Source organism: Bos indicus, chromosome 23, assembly GCF_029378745.1.
Source record: "Bos indicus isolate NIAB-ARS_2022 breed Sahiwal x Tharparkar chromosome 23, NIAB-ARS_B.indTharparkar_mat_pri_1.0, whole genome shotgun sequence".
Lineage (NCBI taxonomy): Eukaryota > Metazoa > Chordata > Mammalia > Artiodactyla > Bovidae > Bos > Bos indicus.
In genome coordinates, this window is record NC_091782.1 from 12162663 (window position 1) to 12181077 (window position 18415).

An 18415-nucleotide genomic window follows, 5' to 3' on the forward strand; every position below is an offset into this window, starting at 1 on the left:
CACATCATGCTCCTGCTCGTGCTCGGTCGCTCAGTCGTATCTGACACTTTGCGACCCCAGGGACTGTAGCCCGCCAGGCTCCTCTGTCCGTGGGATTCTCCAGGCAAGAATACTTGGAGTGGGTTGCCATGCCCTCCTCCAGGGAATCGTCTCAACCCAAGAATCAAACCCGCGTCTCTTACATCTCCTGCATTGGCAAGCAGGTTCTTTGTCGCCAGTGCCACCTGGGAAGCCCTGGACTGCACAGGGGCTGTGCAGTCTGATCCTGCGAGGAAACACCCCTGCTCCAGGGCTCCCCACAGCGTGGCTCTCCTATTCCCCCAGGGAGGCTGTGTGTCCTCAAGAGCAAGGCTCAGGGTATGTAGGCCCAGAGCCCAGCTTTGTGAGTGACCACGATCCAATCAGCGAATGCCTTTGCCACCTTGGCTGTATCTTTGGTTCTCCAGGCCCAAGTTCCTCCTCTTTGGGAGGATGAGGCCAGAGAGTATGGAAGACCTGGCGTCCAGCTAGGGACAACTACCACAGTCCTGAAAAGCCCTCCCTTTTCCAGGCCCCCAGCCCCCACCCAGCTCCTTGGCCCATGCCCGCTACTCACCATTGGAGGCTGTGAAATCAATGGCCACCGTGAAGTTGATCTGGGTCCTAGAAGAAGGAGGACAACAGGGGAGTTAGCTGGCCAAAGGCAGGGCTGTGGGGAGGGCGAAGCGTACTGGACCGGAGTGAGAACCCCAGCTTCCGCCCCAGCCCTGCTGCATGCCATGTATGTAGTCTGGGTGAAGCATTTGTCTCCTTCAGGTCTGGAAAACTGGAAGCGTAGCATCAGCCCCGCCTTCCCCTAGAGGACGGCTGTGAGTATCAAAAGAGTGAGGCAGTGGGACAGCTCTCCAAAGATGTTTACGTTCTGCTGGGCACATGTCTACGATTACTTATTTCCTCTCCAAACCCTGCCCCTGGGCCCACCGGAGGCCAGTGAAGTAGGGTTTCCCTGTATTCCTGGCTCAAATTTGGAGTCAGATTCAGGGTTAAACCCGATTTAGCCTTACTGTTTAACCTGGCAAAAAAAAAAAAAAGACAAACAGGCATTGTGCATCTCCTGAGGGAAGAACAAAACACCACCCATGAAGCTGTCTTGCCAAAAAAATGGAACCGGAATCCAGCTGAGCTTCCAGAACTATCTACCAGCGGTTTACAGGAAACACAGGGGACGGAGGAATATGTTAAGCGACACTGGGGGGGATGCAGGGGGAGCCTGTGGGAAATTCTGTAGGAGCATTACTGGAAGATCCCCCCTGGGCCGGCAGCATCAGGATCACGTGGGAATCTGTGAGGAGTCTCAGGCCCCCAGTGGACCTACTGAACCAGAATCCCTTGGTGGGGTGCAGGAATTTGTTTTAACAAGCCCTTCAGGCACTTGGGGAAACCACTAGATGAAAAGATAACGAGGAATTCCCTGGTGGTCCAGTGGTTAGAACTGGACGCCTTCTCTGCTGAGGGCATCCCAGTTTAATCCCTGGTCAGGGAACGAAGATCCCACAAGGAGCGGAGTGACCAAAAAACAAAAGATAATTATGAGACAAATCAACCAATCGCAATATATGGACCTTGCCTTGATTTTACATTCAAATAAGCCAATTCAAAAACATTATAAGACAACTGGAGAAATTTGAATACTGACTAGACAGTTGGCATTAAGGAACTACTTGGTTTTTAGGTGTGATTTTGGTATTGCTATTATATTTTACAAAGAGAGAGTCCTCTTCTATTTTAGAGACACATCCTGAAGTAATTAGGGGATGAGACATGATGTCTGGATTTGCTTCAAAATAATTGGGTGGAAGGGTGAGTGTGTGGAACAAGACTGTCTGTGAGCTGGTAACTGTCGAATCTGGGTGGCGGGTACTTGGGGGCTTATCATACCGTCTCTCCACTTTTGCCTGTTTGGAATTTTTCCATAATTAAAAAAAATTAGGTTTTGAGGATTCATATTCAGGGTTAAAACTTTCTGAGGGTTTGGCTGTTCTAGGTTCCGTGCCAGATGCTGACAAAACAAAGCTGACAAGACACGAATCCCTGATAAAGTCTAGTCTTGTGATTCTCACACACAGTGAGTGTAGAGTCACCAGGGGAGCTTGTTTACAAAGACTGTCCCAGGGCCTCCCTCCCAGGGAGGGAGTTGGTCTGAGATGGGGCCCCAGAATCAGCAAACATCCCCTGCCTTCAAGCAGCGATTCTGAGGAGGGGGCTCTAGGATCACACCCGGGAAAACTCTGTTCTGAGTTGTGACCATGGATGATATACGGTGAGGTTCACCTTGGGCTTCCTGGGTGGCGCTAGTGGTAAAGAACCCGCCTGCCAATTCAGGAGACATAAGAGACCCGGGTTCGATCGCTGGGTCAGGAAGACCCCTGAGAAGGGCATGGCAGCCCACTCCAGTATTCTTGCTTGGAGAACCCCATGGACAGAGGAGCCTGGCGGACTACAGTCCATGGGGTCACAAAGAGTCCACATGACTAAAGTGATTTAGCACGCACGCAGGGCTCACCTCACCTGCACCGAGCAGACAGTCCCTATCAGAAACCACAGCTCTCGCTCCACTTGATCACAGCTGAGCTGCTGCTCAGTGAACCTTCCATCTTCGGGAAGGGGGAAGGACATGGTGAGCAGGAGACCCCACCCAGGGTATGCTGGCCAGAGAGAGTCCTCCCCACACGCCTTCCCCCTTGTCTGCTGCCCTCGGCCAGAGCATTCAGTAGACGCCAAGCTCTGAGGAAGAAGGAGCCACAAGGTGGCAAGAGGTGGTTCTGGCCTGCGGGACTGCAGCTGAGGGACCCTGTCAGCCTGGCTCTTCCAAATAGAGCGTGAGAGAAGGGGCTTCCCTGGTGGTCCGGGGGTTAAGACTGCGCCTTCCAATGCAGGGGGTGAGAGTTCAAAGCCTGGTTGGGAAGCTAAGATCCCATATGCCTCGTGGCCAAAAAAACAAAACATAAAATAGAAGCATTGTTGTAACTCTTGAGAATCCCTTGAACTGCAAGGAGATCAAACCAGTCAATCCTAAAGGAAATTAGTCCTGAATATTCATTGGAAGGACTGATGCTGATGCTGAAACTCCCAATATTTTGGCCATCTGATGCAAAGAACCGACTCATTGGAAAAGACCCTGATGCTGGGAAAGACTGAAGGCAGGAGGAGAAGGGGACAACAGAGGATGAACTGGTTGGATGGCATCACCGACTCAATGGACATGAGTTTGAGTAAGCTCCGGGAGTTGACGATGGACAGGGAAGCCTGGCGTGCTGCAGTCCATGGGGTCGCAAAGACTCAGACATGACTGAGCAACTGAACTGAACTGAATGTTGTAACAAATTCAATAAAGACTTTACAAAATGGTCCACATTAGAAAAAGGTGAGGGAGAGGCGGGCTTTTTCACTCCTTAAGTAGTCTTTCCTGCTCTGGTTCTGAAATGGCTCAGGAAAGGAAAGGACTGAAAAGCAGGTACTTCTGTTGAAAAGTGACTCCCTGCAGACTCACCTCTCCTGCCTAAGGGCAAGGACAGGCTGCTCAGCAACCAGTTCCATCTCCGACTCCGACAAGGGGACAGAGGCACCCAGGGCCTTCCTCCCGGTCCAGGTGGGTGAGGGAGGAGAGAATCCCTAGACAAACGCCTCTATCAGCTGCCTGCCTGGACACGCACACTGGCCTCTCGCTCCCTAGAGCTGACGGCTCCCTCACCCAGGCTCTCCAGAGTGTGAAGAGAGGAGAGGAGGAGGGCCAGGGCTTGCCTCTGTGAGCGCCCTCTCAGCAAGATGACGAGACCTCACAGCACCCAGCCCTTGGACTCATCCATCTCTCTCACACCCCACCTCATAGCTATGAGGCAGATTCAATGGCGGTGGTGGTGGCGGTTGAGTCGCTCGGTCGTGTCTGACTCTTTGAGACCCCATGGACTGTAGTCCGCCAGGCTCCTCTGTCCATGGTGTTCTCCAGGCAAGAATACTGGAGCAGGTTGCCATTTCCTTCTCCAGGGGATCTTCCAAACCCAGGAATCGAACCCAGGTCTCCTGCATTGCAGGCAGATTCTTTACCAACTGAGCTACAAGGGAAGCTTGGTGGATTCATTACTATGGAAGAAACGCAGCCTGTGACGGTGAGATGAACCCTGCTGCTGACTAAGCGGCGTGGCCTTGGACATCTTCTGTAAAATGGAGATAATCATCTTCCCTGGCCCCCTGTGTCCCGTAAATTGGGGGCAGTCTGCCCACGGACAGAGGAGCCTGGCGGGATATAGCCCATAGGGTCACACAGAGTTGGGCACAACCGAAGTGACTTAGTGTGTATGCATGCAAATGGGAAGGATAAACAGGATGAGGGCTGCTTGAAAATTACCATGGGATGTCAGGGGTGGTTTTTCAATAGGATAGAGCACAGAGCAGTTCTGATGGGGGAAGGAGCAAGGGCAGGGGCTGGAGTTGACGTTGGGGAGGGACGGGTAGGCCTCTGGGGGACTGTGGTAAGGGCGTGTGCTCAGCGGGGACGAGGAGAGCTGCAAGCCTGCGGGCTGCAGGCTCGAGGCAGCAGGGAGGCACGTCATGGGAGAGTACGTGTGGCTTCCCAGGGCCTGACTCCTCCCTCTGCCCTGAGAACCAGGTGGCCGAGCGCTGGCTTGGCTGGGATGAACCTTTGGCAATGGCCCCGCCTGTCTCCTTTCCAGACAGGTGTAGTCACTCACCTGCCTGCACCTGTGGGCTCTCAGCTACCCACACCCCTGCCCTGGCACCTGTCCTGGCAGGGAGCATGCTGGGCAGGACCTCACTGCAGAGTCAGGCTCTTTCTTCATGAGCTGTTTGGCTGGAGTCTCCAGGTTTCTCTGCTTGCCTTGGCCCGGAGGCCAACCCCTCTGGTTCTCTCTGTTCCTTAAACTTGTGTGGGATCATCCCCTGGCCTCTGTCCCAGTTTCTCCTGTTCCTCATAGGTCCCTAATGACACTGGGCAGGTTAATCACTGCCTCCCAGACAGACCATAGGTATCAGAAGCTCAGAGCAGGAAGGAACCTTAGAACTCACTTAATTCCAACCTCTCCGTGTGAGCGGAGGAGATGGATGCCCAGGGAGGGAAAGTGATATGCCCAAAGTACCCCAACCAGTTCACGGCAAAGAGGGGCCTAGGGCCTGGGCCTCCTGACGCCTAGATCAGGGCCTTTCCACCTCCCTAAGCCCTTAGTTCTCTTTGTCATGGAGTCTCACGGAGTCCCCACCACCTGCAGGTCCCCTCGGCACAGAGACCGCCCAAGACCCAAGCAAGCCCCCATGGCTCAGCAGCGCCCTCTGCAGCCACATCAGGGCCCTACAGTGCTCTGGGGAGTCGTCTGAGCCCAAATGCTGGAGGTCTGATCAGAGCCCAGCATCCCAGGCTCTGGCCAGGACCTCAGAGAGGCCAGGTGGGGTCAGTTCGGCTCAGGTCCGTGTGTGTGGGCCCCTTCCCTCCCCCTGAGGCCAAAGAAACCAGGCTGCATCTCTTCTCACCCTCCTTTGATGTAATCGAGAAACGTGCACTCTGACTCCACAGCAAAGGAAAGCAGCGTGACCTTGAAAACAAAAAGAGGCTTGGTCAGCGGGGAGCACTGAGCGGGGAGGGGGTGCGGGGAGCTTTGCAGATGGTGATGGAGCCCCCAGCATGTGCCAGCTTCGCCCACATCATTGCAAACAGTGCCAATGACAACCCTATGAAGTACTATTATTATCTCCACTTTCCAGCCCAGGAAACTGAGGCTCAAAGAAGTGATGCAGTGTGTCCAAGGACACTACCAGGACGTGGCCAAGGAAGATGGGAACTCAGATCTGTCTGGTCCCAGACCCTGTGCTCTTGACCTTGATGCCAAACTGCATCCTGGAAGGGCCCTGTCTCTGTCACTGGAGTACAGGGGCTCAAGCCAAGGAACTGAGTTTTCTGTGAGTGGACACGGGTGCGGAGGGAGAGGCGGGGTCCCCCCGACACAGGCCTAAGATCTGTCAGTGCTGACAAGCTTCGTGCTTCCATATTAATCCACTACCTATTAATCCTGAAGGGCTTCCTGTTGGCTCAGTGGTAAAGAATCCACCTGCCAATGTAGGAGACCCGGGTCGATCCCTGGGTCGGGAAGATTCCGTGGAGTAGGCAATGGCAACCCACTCCAGTGTTCTTGTTTGGAAAATTCCACGGACAGAAGAGCCTGGTGGGCTACAGTCCATGGGGTCACAAAGCGTTGGGACAGGACTGAACATGCACATATGCATTAATCTTGAAATATGCCTCTTTGGTTTGCACTTGTTTTAAACCTTACTTGTCCCACCTCATTCCTCTAGCACTGCCCGATCTCTACCCTCTCAGACCCAAGCCCCTCCTAAGTAGCCTGTCCTTTCCCTGGAGGTAACTGAGCACCTGAGGCCCCCTTGCCTAAGCAGATGCTGCTTGACCTATGCCCCTGCCAACTTTGGCATCAGCTTTCCCAAGACAGGCAACTACCTGGCAGTGGGTTATGATAATGATTTAGGATCGTGGAGACAAATGAAAGCTTGGCAGTTCAGACCAGTTCAATCGCTCAGTTGTGTCCGACTCTTTGCGACCCCATGGACTGCAGCACACCAGGCTTCCCTGTCCATCAACAACTCCCGGAGCTTGCTCAAACTTATGTCCATCGAGTTGGTGATTGCATCCAACCATCTCATCCTCTGTCATCCCTTTCTCGTCCTGCCTTCAATCTTGGCAAAGTCAATTAAATGAGGCGAGAATGGGGCGGGGACAGTTTACCAGGGTCAGAGAATTCCACGCTAGGACTTGTAGCGCCCCCTACTGGTACAGATTCTGTCATCTTTATCAACTCGGTGGGGAGACCAGGTAGGGCTTCCCCTTGACAAAGCGGATGAGCCATTAGCCCAAATAACGGAGAGTCTGTGAGTACTGAGTTGGGCCTTGGAGACGCCCTTTCGCTGTGGATGGACAAAGCCTCCCTAGTCTCTAGGAGTGGACTGTGGCAGTGGCCTCTCCTCTATGATCATTAGACTCCACGGGAAGCTTTTAAAACATCTTGCGGCTGGACTGAAGATCCCAAACCAATATCATCAGGCTTTCTGGAGTAGGGATATGGCTCTAGCTTATTTTTGGCTCCTCACTTGAGTTTAACATGCAGTCAGGGTTGAATCCCGCTTCAGGCCCTGGGATGAAGCAATTAATTGCTGAACTTGGCTGGCCATATGGATTGACTCAGGGACCTGGTACTCAGAGTGTGGTCCCTGAACAGCAACATCAGCATCACACTGATGCTGGGTAGAAATGCAGACTCTTGGCATTTCAGCAAGATCCCCAGGAAATCCTGCACATAGCAAGTAAAGTATGGGAAGCACTAAATATAGATTCCTGGGCTCCCAGCCTGGGTTTCCTAAAATGGAACCCCAGGGACCTGGCCTGGGCATCTGTATTTTAATAGGGATCCTGAACCCTGAGTAATTTTTTTTTTTTTTTAATGGTAAAGATTGGGAAATGCTGGATCAAAGGAAAGTCAGGAGACCTGGGCCTAGCCCTGCCCCTTCCCTAACTCACTGTGTGACCTGAGACATCATGTCCCCTCTCTGGGTCTCAGTTTCTTTATCGCTAAAGCAAGAAAGTTGGATGAGATCAGTGGGTTTCATACCTTATTTATTTATTTATTTTTAGCTGTACATCTAATATTTCTTAGCTGGGGAATGTGCTGCCCTCTCAAGGGGCATTTGGGAACACGAGGGAGAGCTTTGGGGTCTCACAATGACTGGGGTTCTACTGCTAGCTATGGGCTCAGGCCAGGGAGGCTAAGCATCCCACCACATATGGGCAAGTCCTGTAAAACAAAGAATTATTCGGCCTCAAAGGCTGACAACATCCCCACTGAGAAACCCTGCAGCTCTGGACAAGAAATATTACTCCACGCCTGCATGTGAACCAGTTATAATCAGAGAAGCGGTGGTCAGCAGAGTCCAGTTTACAGTCCTGCATCTCCCATGAGTCTGCCACAGCCACCCTGTGCCTTCAGCAGGGTAGGGATGGTATATTAGACCCATCTTACAGATGGAGAAAATAAGGTTCCTTGGAGGAATCCTGGGGGCCCCCGCCTGTGACCTCGTCTGGTCTGGAGTTGCCGTTGCCCTGACTCAAATGGCTGCGTTTGGCTGTATTTGCTCTGGGGTGGTGGCCCTCTAGAGTGGGAGGGACTCTAGAGGGTACAGACTTGGGTATGTTTGTGCTGCTAAGACATCAGTTTGTTCTATAAATGCTTTGGTGGGCTCTACCTCAGGGCCTTTGCACATGCTGATCCCTACAGCTAGAACTCTTTTTCCTTGATATCCTTAATCCTTAGCTCCCTCACCTTGCTTAAATCTCTGCTTAAAGGTTATCTTCTCAGAGAAGCTTTCCTTGACTATTTTATATAAAATAGCAAGTTTTGGCCCTTGCATTCTCTATCAATCTATCTCACTATACTTTTAAAATTAATTTTTATTGGAGTATAGTTGCTTTACAATGGTGTGTTAGTTTTTTCTGTATAGCAAAGTGAACCAGCTGTATATTTACATGTATCCCCTCTTTTTCGGATTTTCTTCCCATTTAGGTCACCAAAGAGCACTGACCTGTGCTACTCAGTAGGTTCTCATTAGTTATCTGTTTTACACATAGTATCAATACTGTGTATATGTAAACCTCAGTCTTCCAATTCATCCCACCCCTACCCCTTGGTATTTGTTTGTTTTCTATGTCTGTGTCTCTTTCTGCTTTGCAAGTAAGATCATCCATGTCATTCTTCTGGATTCCACACTTCACTATACTTTTTCCCACAGCACTCCCAACCACCCGACGCACACAGGTATTTGTGGGTGCACTTGTCTCCTGTCCCCACCCCCTAACTAGACAATAAGCACCAGGGGGCCAGGGATTTGCATCAGTCTTATTCCCTCCTGCCCCAAACAGTGCCTGGCACTTAGGAGTACACACTAAATATTTGTTGAAGAAATGCAGGAATGTGCTGAAGATCAGCCGCCGGAAGCCGCTGGGCCAGGGTAATCCCAGGATGGTCTCGGTTAAGGAGGGGCCGTGTCCACAGCAGCTGCAAGCTGCGGATTTAATTGTTGTGCTCACTGCCTTGTCTATCACCTTCCAGCTCTGTGACCTTGGTTGAGTCACTTCCCTGCCTGAGGCCTTGGTTTCCGCTCTTGTGACGAGGGGATGATAATGCCTGCCTCTTAAGGAAACAACCTGTGAAAAGCACCCCAATGGGGAATTTCCCAGAGTAAGAGCCCAATAAGTTCAAGTCCTTTTCCTTCCTGCAGGAAGAGCCCCTCACGGGAGTTTCTCTCTGGGATTTTTCATCCTGAATCACAGGGCCCATCCCCCCGACCCCCATTGCTCTGTCAGCCCCACCCCTCCCCACCCCTCCCCACCCCTCCCCACCCCTAACCCCCAGGTCTGGTTCCCATGCCCTGCAGTAAAGCCACACAGACCACCAGACCCAGCGTGGGGCTCAGGAAGTCTACATCCGCCTCAGAGAGGGAGTGGCTACTCACTGTGCCCGAGTTCACATATTTCTTTTTCTTCATTTTCTTTTTTGGGTTTACCACCTGCCGAGAAAACAAACAAACAAAATAAAACCGAGTTACCAGCTAAGAAGGAGCGTTTCTGAACAGTCGGGGGCTGGGTGTGGCCCTGGGGCAGACGAGAAGCAGGAAGTCAAGGGTGACTTGGGAGACACAGAAGGAAGAAAGAGCTGGAGTTTAGGCACAGGTGGGAACTTCAGGTGGGAGGTCTGGCAAGCTGTGCAGGTGGAAATGGGGGAGAGAAGTCTGGGGGGAGAAACCCAGAACAGCCTCAGAACCACCACAGGTCTGAAGGCCACGCAGCGGACCCGGTGCTGCCTGACGGATTCGTAGGACGACAGTTCACTGGGAGGCTACTGAGACTGGGCACATTGCAGCCCCAAGACTACCCTGTGCCTGGATCTCTCAGTCTGTCCCATGAGGGTGTGGGGCTTCTAGAATTTACCGCATCTCAAACATCTACTCCAGAGCAGCTCTCCCACCAGAGGGGAATGAACACGGACTCCTGGGGGTCTGGGCATCACCAAAAGACCTGGCCACAAGCATATGTCTTTGAAGTCATTTCTGTTATCTTTAAATTAGCCTGTATTCCACATTTGCACTCTCTAATTATAACTGTTTCAATATTAAAGCATTGTTTTGTTCCAGATCTTCCTGTGAAGTGGGCACTGAGAAAACATCCTGTTTGTTCTGGGGTTTCCAGCACCACTGGGCACGCACACCCCCTCCCCGCCTCCCCATGTACCAGCCTCTCCAGCCCTAAGCTGCTGCACCCAAACGCCATGCAGGGGACCAGCACCCCCTAGGGGCCAGCAACCTCTCCACTCCAGGGCTGGAGTTCGAAGCCTTCTCCTCTCCCTCTCCTCACGTCCCCAGCGTCTCCAGGGTCCCCAGGGCTGCTATGGGGTCTGCCCTCCTGTGCAAGGGGGCCCTGAGTGGCTCCCAGGACCAGGAGCTCTGTGGGCTCTGGACACAACGGTGAGCAAGACATGGCCCCCACCCCTGAGGATGTCATGGTCTTTGGGGCGGGGGGCGGGGCAGGGGGGAGGTAGGAAGTATGATAAGGGGTTCCCAGCTGGCGCTAGTGTAAAGAAGCCAGTGCAGGAGACCTAAGAGATGTGGGTTCAACCCCTGGGTCAGGAAGAGTCCCCTGGAGGAGGAAATGGCAACCCACTCCAGTATTCTTGCCTGGAGAATCCCATGGACAGAAGAGCCTGGTGGGCTACAGTCCACGGGGTCGCAAAGAGTCAGACACGACTAAAGCGACTTCGCACACACGCACGCATGTAGTATGATAAACAGGTAACAGGCCTGTTTTTAGTGGGGGAGGAGGGAACAGGAGCACCCTCTTCAGACTTGGTGGGTGTGCAGGTAGGGCCTTCCTGGGGAAGGAGCATCACAGGCCGCCTCTGAGGCCCGGTAGAGGCCCAACCAGGTGAAGAAGAGCAAAGGGAGCCCCGGGGAGGCACCAGCACAAATGAAGCCACAGAGACTGAGCCAGTATGGAGGTTCAGAGAGCCTCAGATGGCATAAAGGGGCTGAAAGCGAGGGTGGGCAGAGGGACGGGGAACGGGCCAGACCCCAGGGGCTCCTAGAGCTGTGATGTATATGGCTGCTCATACACGCCCCCACCTCAGCTGCACAGAGATTGCAGGTCGCGGGGGCATGATGCTCGTGTGAAGGAGTTCGGCCTTTCCTTGTAGGTAAAGGGCCCTGTCGGACATCAGTTGGGGTGGAGGCTCCCTGCTCCCCTTGGTGAACCAGGCCGAGACAGCGGGTGAACAGCCAGGTAGTAAGCAGGGGAGCAGTGTGGTCAATTACCATTTTGTAGGCAGCTCTGGGTTACTGAGTAGAAGCGGAAAGGCCATTAGGGGGCTGTCGCAAAGCCCCCCACCCCCACAGGGGAGATGGTGACGGTGGGGGTGGACAGGAAGGAAGGGGACAAAGCTCAGAATATTCAGGTGGCAGGAGGAGCAGGATTCAGTCATGGACTGGGCGCGGGATGTGGGCAGAAGGCATCAGGGGTGCCTCCCCAGGGGCCAGAGGAGACGAGGGTGGCAGGGACTCGAGCCAGCGCATTAGTTTAGGAGGCTGAGTCTGAGGAGTGGCCACATACAGCTGGGCATCTGCGGCGGACACCCAGGCTGACGCCAGGGCCTGAGATGAGGGTCTTTCCTGGCAGAAGCCTATTCTCTCTTCAGGCACTTCAGACACTAGAAAGGCCTTCCTGAGCCTAAACTGGCCTCCCAGAGATGCCCTCCACAGTGCCAGGCCTGCCCCTCGGCAGCCAGAATCTAATTTATTTTCTCCCTGCCAGCGTTTCCAGTGTGTGCAGACAGCACTTTGGCTTGCCAGTGCTGCAGTTTCTCTCGTTGTTCGCAAGGGAGCAGGGCTCAACGACCGAGAAAACAAGTCGATCTAACCTTTCCTGCTTTAAGCCTGAGAGATCATGGCCTCATCTGAGCCTGTCAAGCACCCTTAGAAGGCCAGACTCCAAGAGATCTGACCCCTTCCCTTCCCTAAAAATTTTCTTAGAAGACTCTAGGGACTTCCTTCGTGGTCCAATGGTTGACTGCACTTCCAATGCAGGGGGTGGGCTTTAATCCCTGGTTGGGAAACTGAGATCCCATGTGCCATGTGGCATGGCCAAAAAAATGAGTAAATGAGAGTCTGGAGAGGGGCTTCCCTGCTGGCTCAGGGGTAAAGAATCTGCCTGCCAATGCAGGAGACATGGCTTCGATCCCTGATCCAGGAAGATCCCACATGCAGCAGAGCAATTAAACTCCTGCGTCACAACTGTGCTCTAGAGCCCACGTGCTGAGAGAGTAGCCCCCGCTCGCCACAACTAGATAAAAGCCCACACAGCAACAAAGACCCAGCACGGCCAAAAATAAAGAAATTAAAAAAAAGAAAGAGTCCAGAGAAAGAAGGAGCCTGCTGCGTGGGTGGGAGAAAAGAGACAGCTCCGTCCTTTGTCCTTGCAGAAAACAAAGCAATTAACTGTGAGTGTCAGAGCTCTTACAAAGCAATTCATCCACGTTCCATTCTCACAAATAGCCTTGTTAACTGAATTCAGCGTGGGTGTATAAGCACCTACTGTGTGCCTACGAGGACCCAGGCCAACGTGAATAGAGCAACAGAAACGGCTGTCACTTAGTCTGCCCTCGGGGCGCTCCGGTTCAGCTGGAACACAAGACCTGTCCACTCGGGACAGAGATACAGGTTGAGGGAGGAACGCAAGGAGGGACTCAGACTCGGTGATGGGAGTCAAAGCCAGCTCTGCGACTTCACTCGCTGAGCGACGTGAGGACAGGGCCAGCTCGTAGGACGGTTGTGAAATGTAAATCTCCTGGCACCCAGGCTCTCGACAGATGATACTAGGAGATAGCACTGACGTAATGCTCACCAGGGGCCAGGCGTGGTTCTAGTAATTTAATTCTCAGTGTGTACGGCACAGAGTGGGGCAGGAGCTCAACCAGGGTCACCCAGCTTATACACAGTAGAGCTGGGATAGGAACCCTGGGCCGTAAACGAGGGCTACAAGCATCTGCAGTTCAGTGGGTCTGGCATGAACTGTGCTGTTCATGGAGCTGCCTCACTTCTGTGCCAGAAAACAGGCCACCAGAGAGCAGGGCCTGATCTTGGTCTGTGAGGTTGGGAGCGCATCCTGAGAGAAGAGCACACACAGGCAGAGGCTCAGTGTAGAGACTGTCCTGAGGGCAGAGGCTCTCATCTGCCAAGAGACTGGGTGTCTTGTCCAAGGTTCCCCAGTCTAGACAGAGGCACCCCAGCTCCTGTCCCTCTCTTTCCTTCTAGGACAGAGAACACATTCTGCAGGCCCTGCAACTGCTCTGATGAAAGGGAGGACTCAGGACCTTGGGTCTGGAGCCAGGAACCTGCTGGTACCGTGCCCCACCAGCACTTCTATCCCCTTGCCTGATTGGAAGAGCTCTCTTCGGGGCTGGGGGTGTGGAATATAACTCAATGATCTGGAGTCGGATAAATTTAGATCATTGGCCTCTTCTGCCACTTTCTGAACTTGGGTCAAGTCCCCTCACTTCTCGGAGATTCAGTCTCTTGAACTGTGAAATAGGACAGTAACACCCACCTCACAGGAGAAGATGCAAAGACCCCAGCCCGGGCTCCCTGTGGGCCTCAGAGACTGTGGAAGCTACGTATCATCAGAGCAAAGCCCACCTCACCTCATAGATGTTGAACTGGCTCTGCCCGCGGGCCAGCTCCCGGTAGCTGGTGGTGAACTCCCCAATGAAGTCGTGGCTGCAAGGGAAGGGCGCTGCTGAGAACATGGACTTGAGGCCAGGCTGTTCACACCCATCCCACCCCATCTCACGTCCCTACGCCTGGCTCCAGCTCTGCCCAGCACCTCTGCTCCAGGGGTCTGTGCCAGCAGAGATGGTGGGGCCCTGGGAAGAGCCGAGTGTCACCCATGGGGCCAGAAACCCAGCTGTAACCCAGCAAAGAGCAGGGTCTTGGAGAATGGGACCTACTTCTCATACGCTGGACTGGAAGAAACAAGCTGGAATCAAGATTGCTGGGAGAAATATCAATAACCTCAGATATGCAGATGACACCACCCTTATGGCAGAAAGTGAAGAGGAACCCAAAAGCCTCTTGAGGAAAGTGAAAGTGGAGAGTGAAAAGTTTGGCTTAAAGCTCAACATTCAGAAAACGAAGATCATGGCATCCAGTCCCATCACTTCATGGGAAATAGATGGGGAAACAGTGGAAACAGTGTCAGACTTTGTTTTTCTGGGCTCCAAAATCACTGCAGATGGTGACTGCAGCCATGAAATTAAAAGACGCTTACTCCTTGGAAGGAAAGTTATGACCAACCTAGATAGCATATTCAAAAGCAGAGACATTACTTTGCCAACAAAGGTTCGTCTAGTCAAGGCTATGGTTTTTCCTGTGGTCATGTATGGATGTGAGAGTTGGACTGTGAAGAAGGCTGAGCGCCGAAGAATTGATGCTTTTGAACTGTGGTGTTGGAGAAGACTCTTGAGAGTCCCTTGGACTGCAAGGAGATCCAACCAGTCCATTGTGAAGGAGATCAGCCCTGGGATTTCTTTGGAAGGAATGATGCTAAAGCTGAAACTCCAGTACTTTGGCCACCTCATGCAAAGAGTTGACTCATTGGAAAAGATTCTGATGCTGGGAGGGATTGAGGGCAGGAGGAGAAGGGGACGATAGAGGATGAGATGGCTGGATGGCATCACTGACTCGATGGACGTGAGTCTGAGTGAACTCCGGGAGTTGGTGATGGACAGGGAGGCCTGGCATGCTGCGATTCATGGAGTCGCAAAGAGTCGGACATGACTGAGAGACTGATCTGATCTGATCTCATACTTGGATTCTTACTTGAACCAACGAGCAGTAGAGGGTGTTCTGGGGACAACTGGGGATTTTTGAATATGAAATGAATATTAGATCATATTCAAGAATTATTGTTCAATGTGTTTGGTGCTATAATAACATGTGGAGTTAGGTAGAAAAATGCCCTTATTTTTTAGACATTCCCAATGAGATATTTAGAGGTAAAAATGCCATGATGTCTGTAACTTAAACTACATCAGCAAAACACAGATAGAGCCACTGTGGCCACGAGGAACACGTGTCTGAGTCAGGTGACAGGCTTAAAGTGTTCATTAAAGTCTTCTCTTGACTTTTCTGTGCACTTGACATTTTTCCAATAACATGTTTTGAAAAGACATTTAGCACTAGGTCAGTCCAGGCAGCTTGAAGTGTTTTCTGCAGTGTTCATATCTTCTGCATCTCTGCTCCACAAGCGTGTGTTGATGCTAAGTGCAGCAGAACCTTGTACAAAGCAGAACTCCCGTCCCTTCTGTGGGTGGCTGCCTTTCACCGTCACTGTCCCATAGCGGGCGGTGGTGAACATGCTGGCCGGAAGCACCTGCTGGAGCGTGAGACCTCGAGTCCACACTGTGTTTGTCTACATGTTTACAGTGTTCAGCCTTCAGATTATGAGCTCCTTCATGGTGGGGCCCAGTGGCATCTGGTGGCCACCTCCAGTTGTTGTTCAGTCTCTCGATCGTGTTTGACTCTTTGCAACCCCATGGACTGCAGCACGCCAGGTCTCCCTGTGCTTCACTACCTCCTGGAATCTCCTCAAGCTCACGTCCATTGAGTCGGTGATGCCAACCAACCATCTCATCCTCCTCCTCTCATCCCTTCTCCTCCTGCCCTCAATCTGTCCCCAAATCAGGGTCTTTTCAATGACTTGGCTCTTTGCATCAGGTCGCCAAAGTACTAGAGCTTCAGCATCAGTCATTCCAGTGAATATTCAGGGCGGATTTCCTTTAGGATGGACTGGTTTGATTTCCTTGCAGTCCAAGGGACTCTCAGGAGTCTTCTCCAGCACCACAGTTTGAAAGCATTAATTTTTCAGCACTCAGCCTTCTTTATGGTCCAACTCTCACATCCGTACATGACTTCTGGAAAAACCATAGCTTTGACTATATGGACCTTTGTCAGCAGAGTGATATCTCTGCTCTTGAGTACACTGTCTAGGTTTGTCAAAGCTTTTCTTCCAAGGAGCAAGTGTCTTTTAATTTCATGGCTGCAGTCACCATCTGCAGTGATTTTGGAGCCCAAGAAAAATGAAGTCTGTCACTGTTTCCATTTTTTCCCATCTGTTTGCCATGAAGTGATGGGACTGGATGCCATGATCTTAGTTTTCTGAGTGCTGAATTTTAAGCCAGCTTTTTCAAGCCACTTCCAGCTTCCCTGGCAAAGGTGAAGCGTGGGGAACCCCGGGGTAAGATGATGAGGTGAGTGCTGGGTGGAAGCCTGAGGCTCACTTGCCTGTGATGTGGTTAAAGTGGAGAGAGGAGGGGCCAGGGTGAGTTGGCAGAGGTAGTGTTGGTTCTGGAGCTTCTCTATCGGAAGATGCTGGAAAGGTGAGCTCCTTGGAAGAAGCTGGGGCCCGATTTAGAGCTGAGTGTGCACAGCTCTCCACGGCATCCCCTGTCCACGTCCCAGACTTAGGAGGTACCAGTGGAGACTGCAGGGCTTAAAGCCCCTCTACGACACCCCCTGTAGCACCACAGGATGCAGGGCTCACAAAAGTCAGGAGGGATGGCATACTTGGATCTGGTTCAACTGGCAAGAGCAGGTGAGGGTTCTGCTAAAGTTGCGAGAGGCCTATTCTGGTCCTGTCTATGGATTTCCAGCAATACCGGCTCCTTGGGGGCACTTAGATGCACAGAAGAGGAAGACCCTGGCCGCCACCCGCAGTGCTGGGCTCAGCCCTCCTCGGGCTCTGCCTCACGGCTCCTGGGCCCATTCGTCTGCGTCGAAGCTCACCTCCCCCAAATCCTGCCCCCTCCAGCCCTGCTCCCTGCAAACAGCTCCTCTGAGAAGTCAAGGGCCTCCCTGCTGGATTTCAGGAAGTTTCTGAGGGACAGCTCGTCTTTAGCACTTAGATCACCCCACAATGCTTAGCCTCACACAGAGAACGTGATCACCAACGCTCAGGAAGTCACTAACATCTGCCTGTACCTTAGAACACACACATTTCAGAAAATCCTAAATTCTCCCAAGTGTGGGGGAGACTTTGGACACTGGGCTGGCCGCTAGACAACTATTTGAGGAAAAGAGGCCTCTTACTCCCCTTGCGCCAAGTTCCTGCAGGACACTGGCCTTCTGGTGCCTCAGCGGAGCTGGGCAGGGACGAGGAAAACCCAGGCCCCTCACCCCAGAGCTGCCATGCGTGGAAGGCCTGGGCATAGCTCTCTCCTCAAGAGCAAGACCCGCCCTCCCCCCGGGGGTGGCCCCCTCCCTGCTCACCTGCTGTCCTTCGGCCAGCTTACCTGCCATCTCGATCCCAGTCGTACACCTCCACCTTGATGGTCCTGGAAGGCAAAGGGCCCGTGGTGGGATGGACTTGACCCAGCACCTGCGTGGCCTGAGCACAGGGCCCTTCTCCTGCTCTCGGGCCACAAGGGGATACAGGAACACCCAGGGCCCGTGGTGGAGACAAAGGACCAATTCTGCAGCCTCAGGTCTCAGGGACCCAGGCAGCCCCAAAACTGCATAGAGACTTCCCTGAATTTCAGGCCAGATGTAGAGAAGCAACCTCAGACTCTAGTTCACTCCGCCTTCTCCTTGGCCACCCCAAAGGGAGCATAGGTCTCAGCATGAAGCCATATTCTGAGTCTATCGGGGTGGGACTGTCGTAGGGGAAATGTGGTGTTCCCTAGATCCAAGGCCTAAGCAGGGTGGGCTCTCCTGGGGCAGAGTCACAAGACTGTGTGGTGGGACCCCGGGGTCCAAGGAGTCTGAGTGGTGGGGAGCCCCCCGACCCCACCCGTCAGGGGTGGGCTCAGGGGCCGTGACTTGGGGATGGCCCTCGGATTTTTTCCATGCCAGACTGGCTCCCGAGTGAGGGCGTAATTATCTTCACATTTTAGCCTGGCTGCTTTAATTAGTTTGTTTTGACTCCTGAGCTCCGTGCTGGGCTTTGGGAGCCCATTTTATTTTTAGCCCGTTTCCATGGCAGCAGGCTAGCAGACCAGAGGCGGAGGAGGGTGGTGGAGGGCTGCAGGTTAACCCTTGGTGCCAGCCGTCCTCCAGGGATGCACAGGGACGGGGCAGACGCCTGGGTCCCTCTGCAGGGTCAGGGTCTGGGAAGGTGGGAGAGGCATGGGGGACGCCGAGGTCTCCAGCCTTCAGTTCTAAATGGGGCAGGCAGAGGCGGCTGCCTGGGCCGGTGTTCTATGAATATCTCATTATCCCGCCCGTGACCGCAGACCAGCTCCTCGGGGCTACATGGACCCGGCCTTGG

At 53.0% G+C, this 18415-nt stretch overlaps 1 protein-coding gene across 3 annotated transcripts in view; it reads right to left on the minus strand.

The window, feature by feature from the left end:
- The window catches only part of CPNE5 (copine 5), a 102155-nt gene that overhangs the window by 6892 nt on the left and 76848 nt on the right, over nt 1-18415 (minus strand). For all 3 annotated transcript variants that reach the window (XM_019986336.2, XM_019986335.2, XM_019986337.2), the window contains 5 exons: nt 17442-17483; nt 13794-13869; nt 9562-9615; nt 5521-5582; nt 596-642 (listed from right to left, as the gene is read on the minus strand). In XM_019986336.2, coding sequence (XP_019841895.2) covers nt 596-642; nt 5521-5582; nt 9562-9615; nt 13794-13869; nt 17442-17483 — 281 coding nt within the window. The remainder of the gene's footprint in view (nt 1-595; nt 643-5520; nt 5583-9561; nt 9616-13793; nt 13870-17441; nt 17484-18415) is intronic.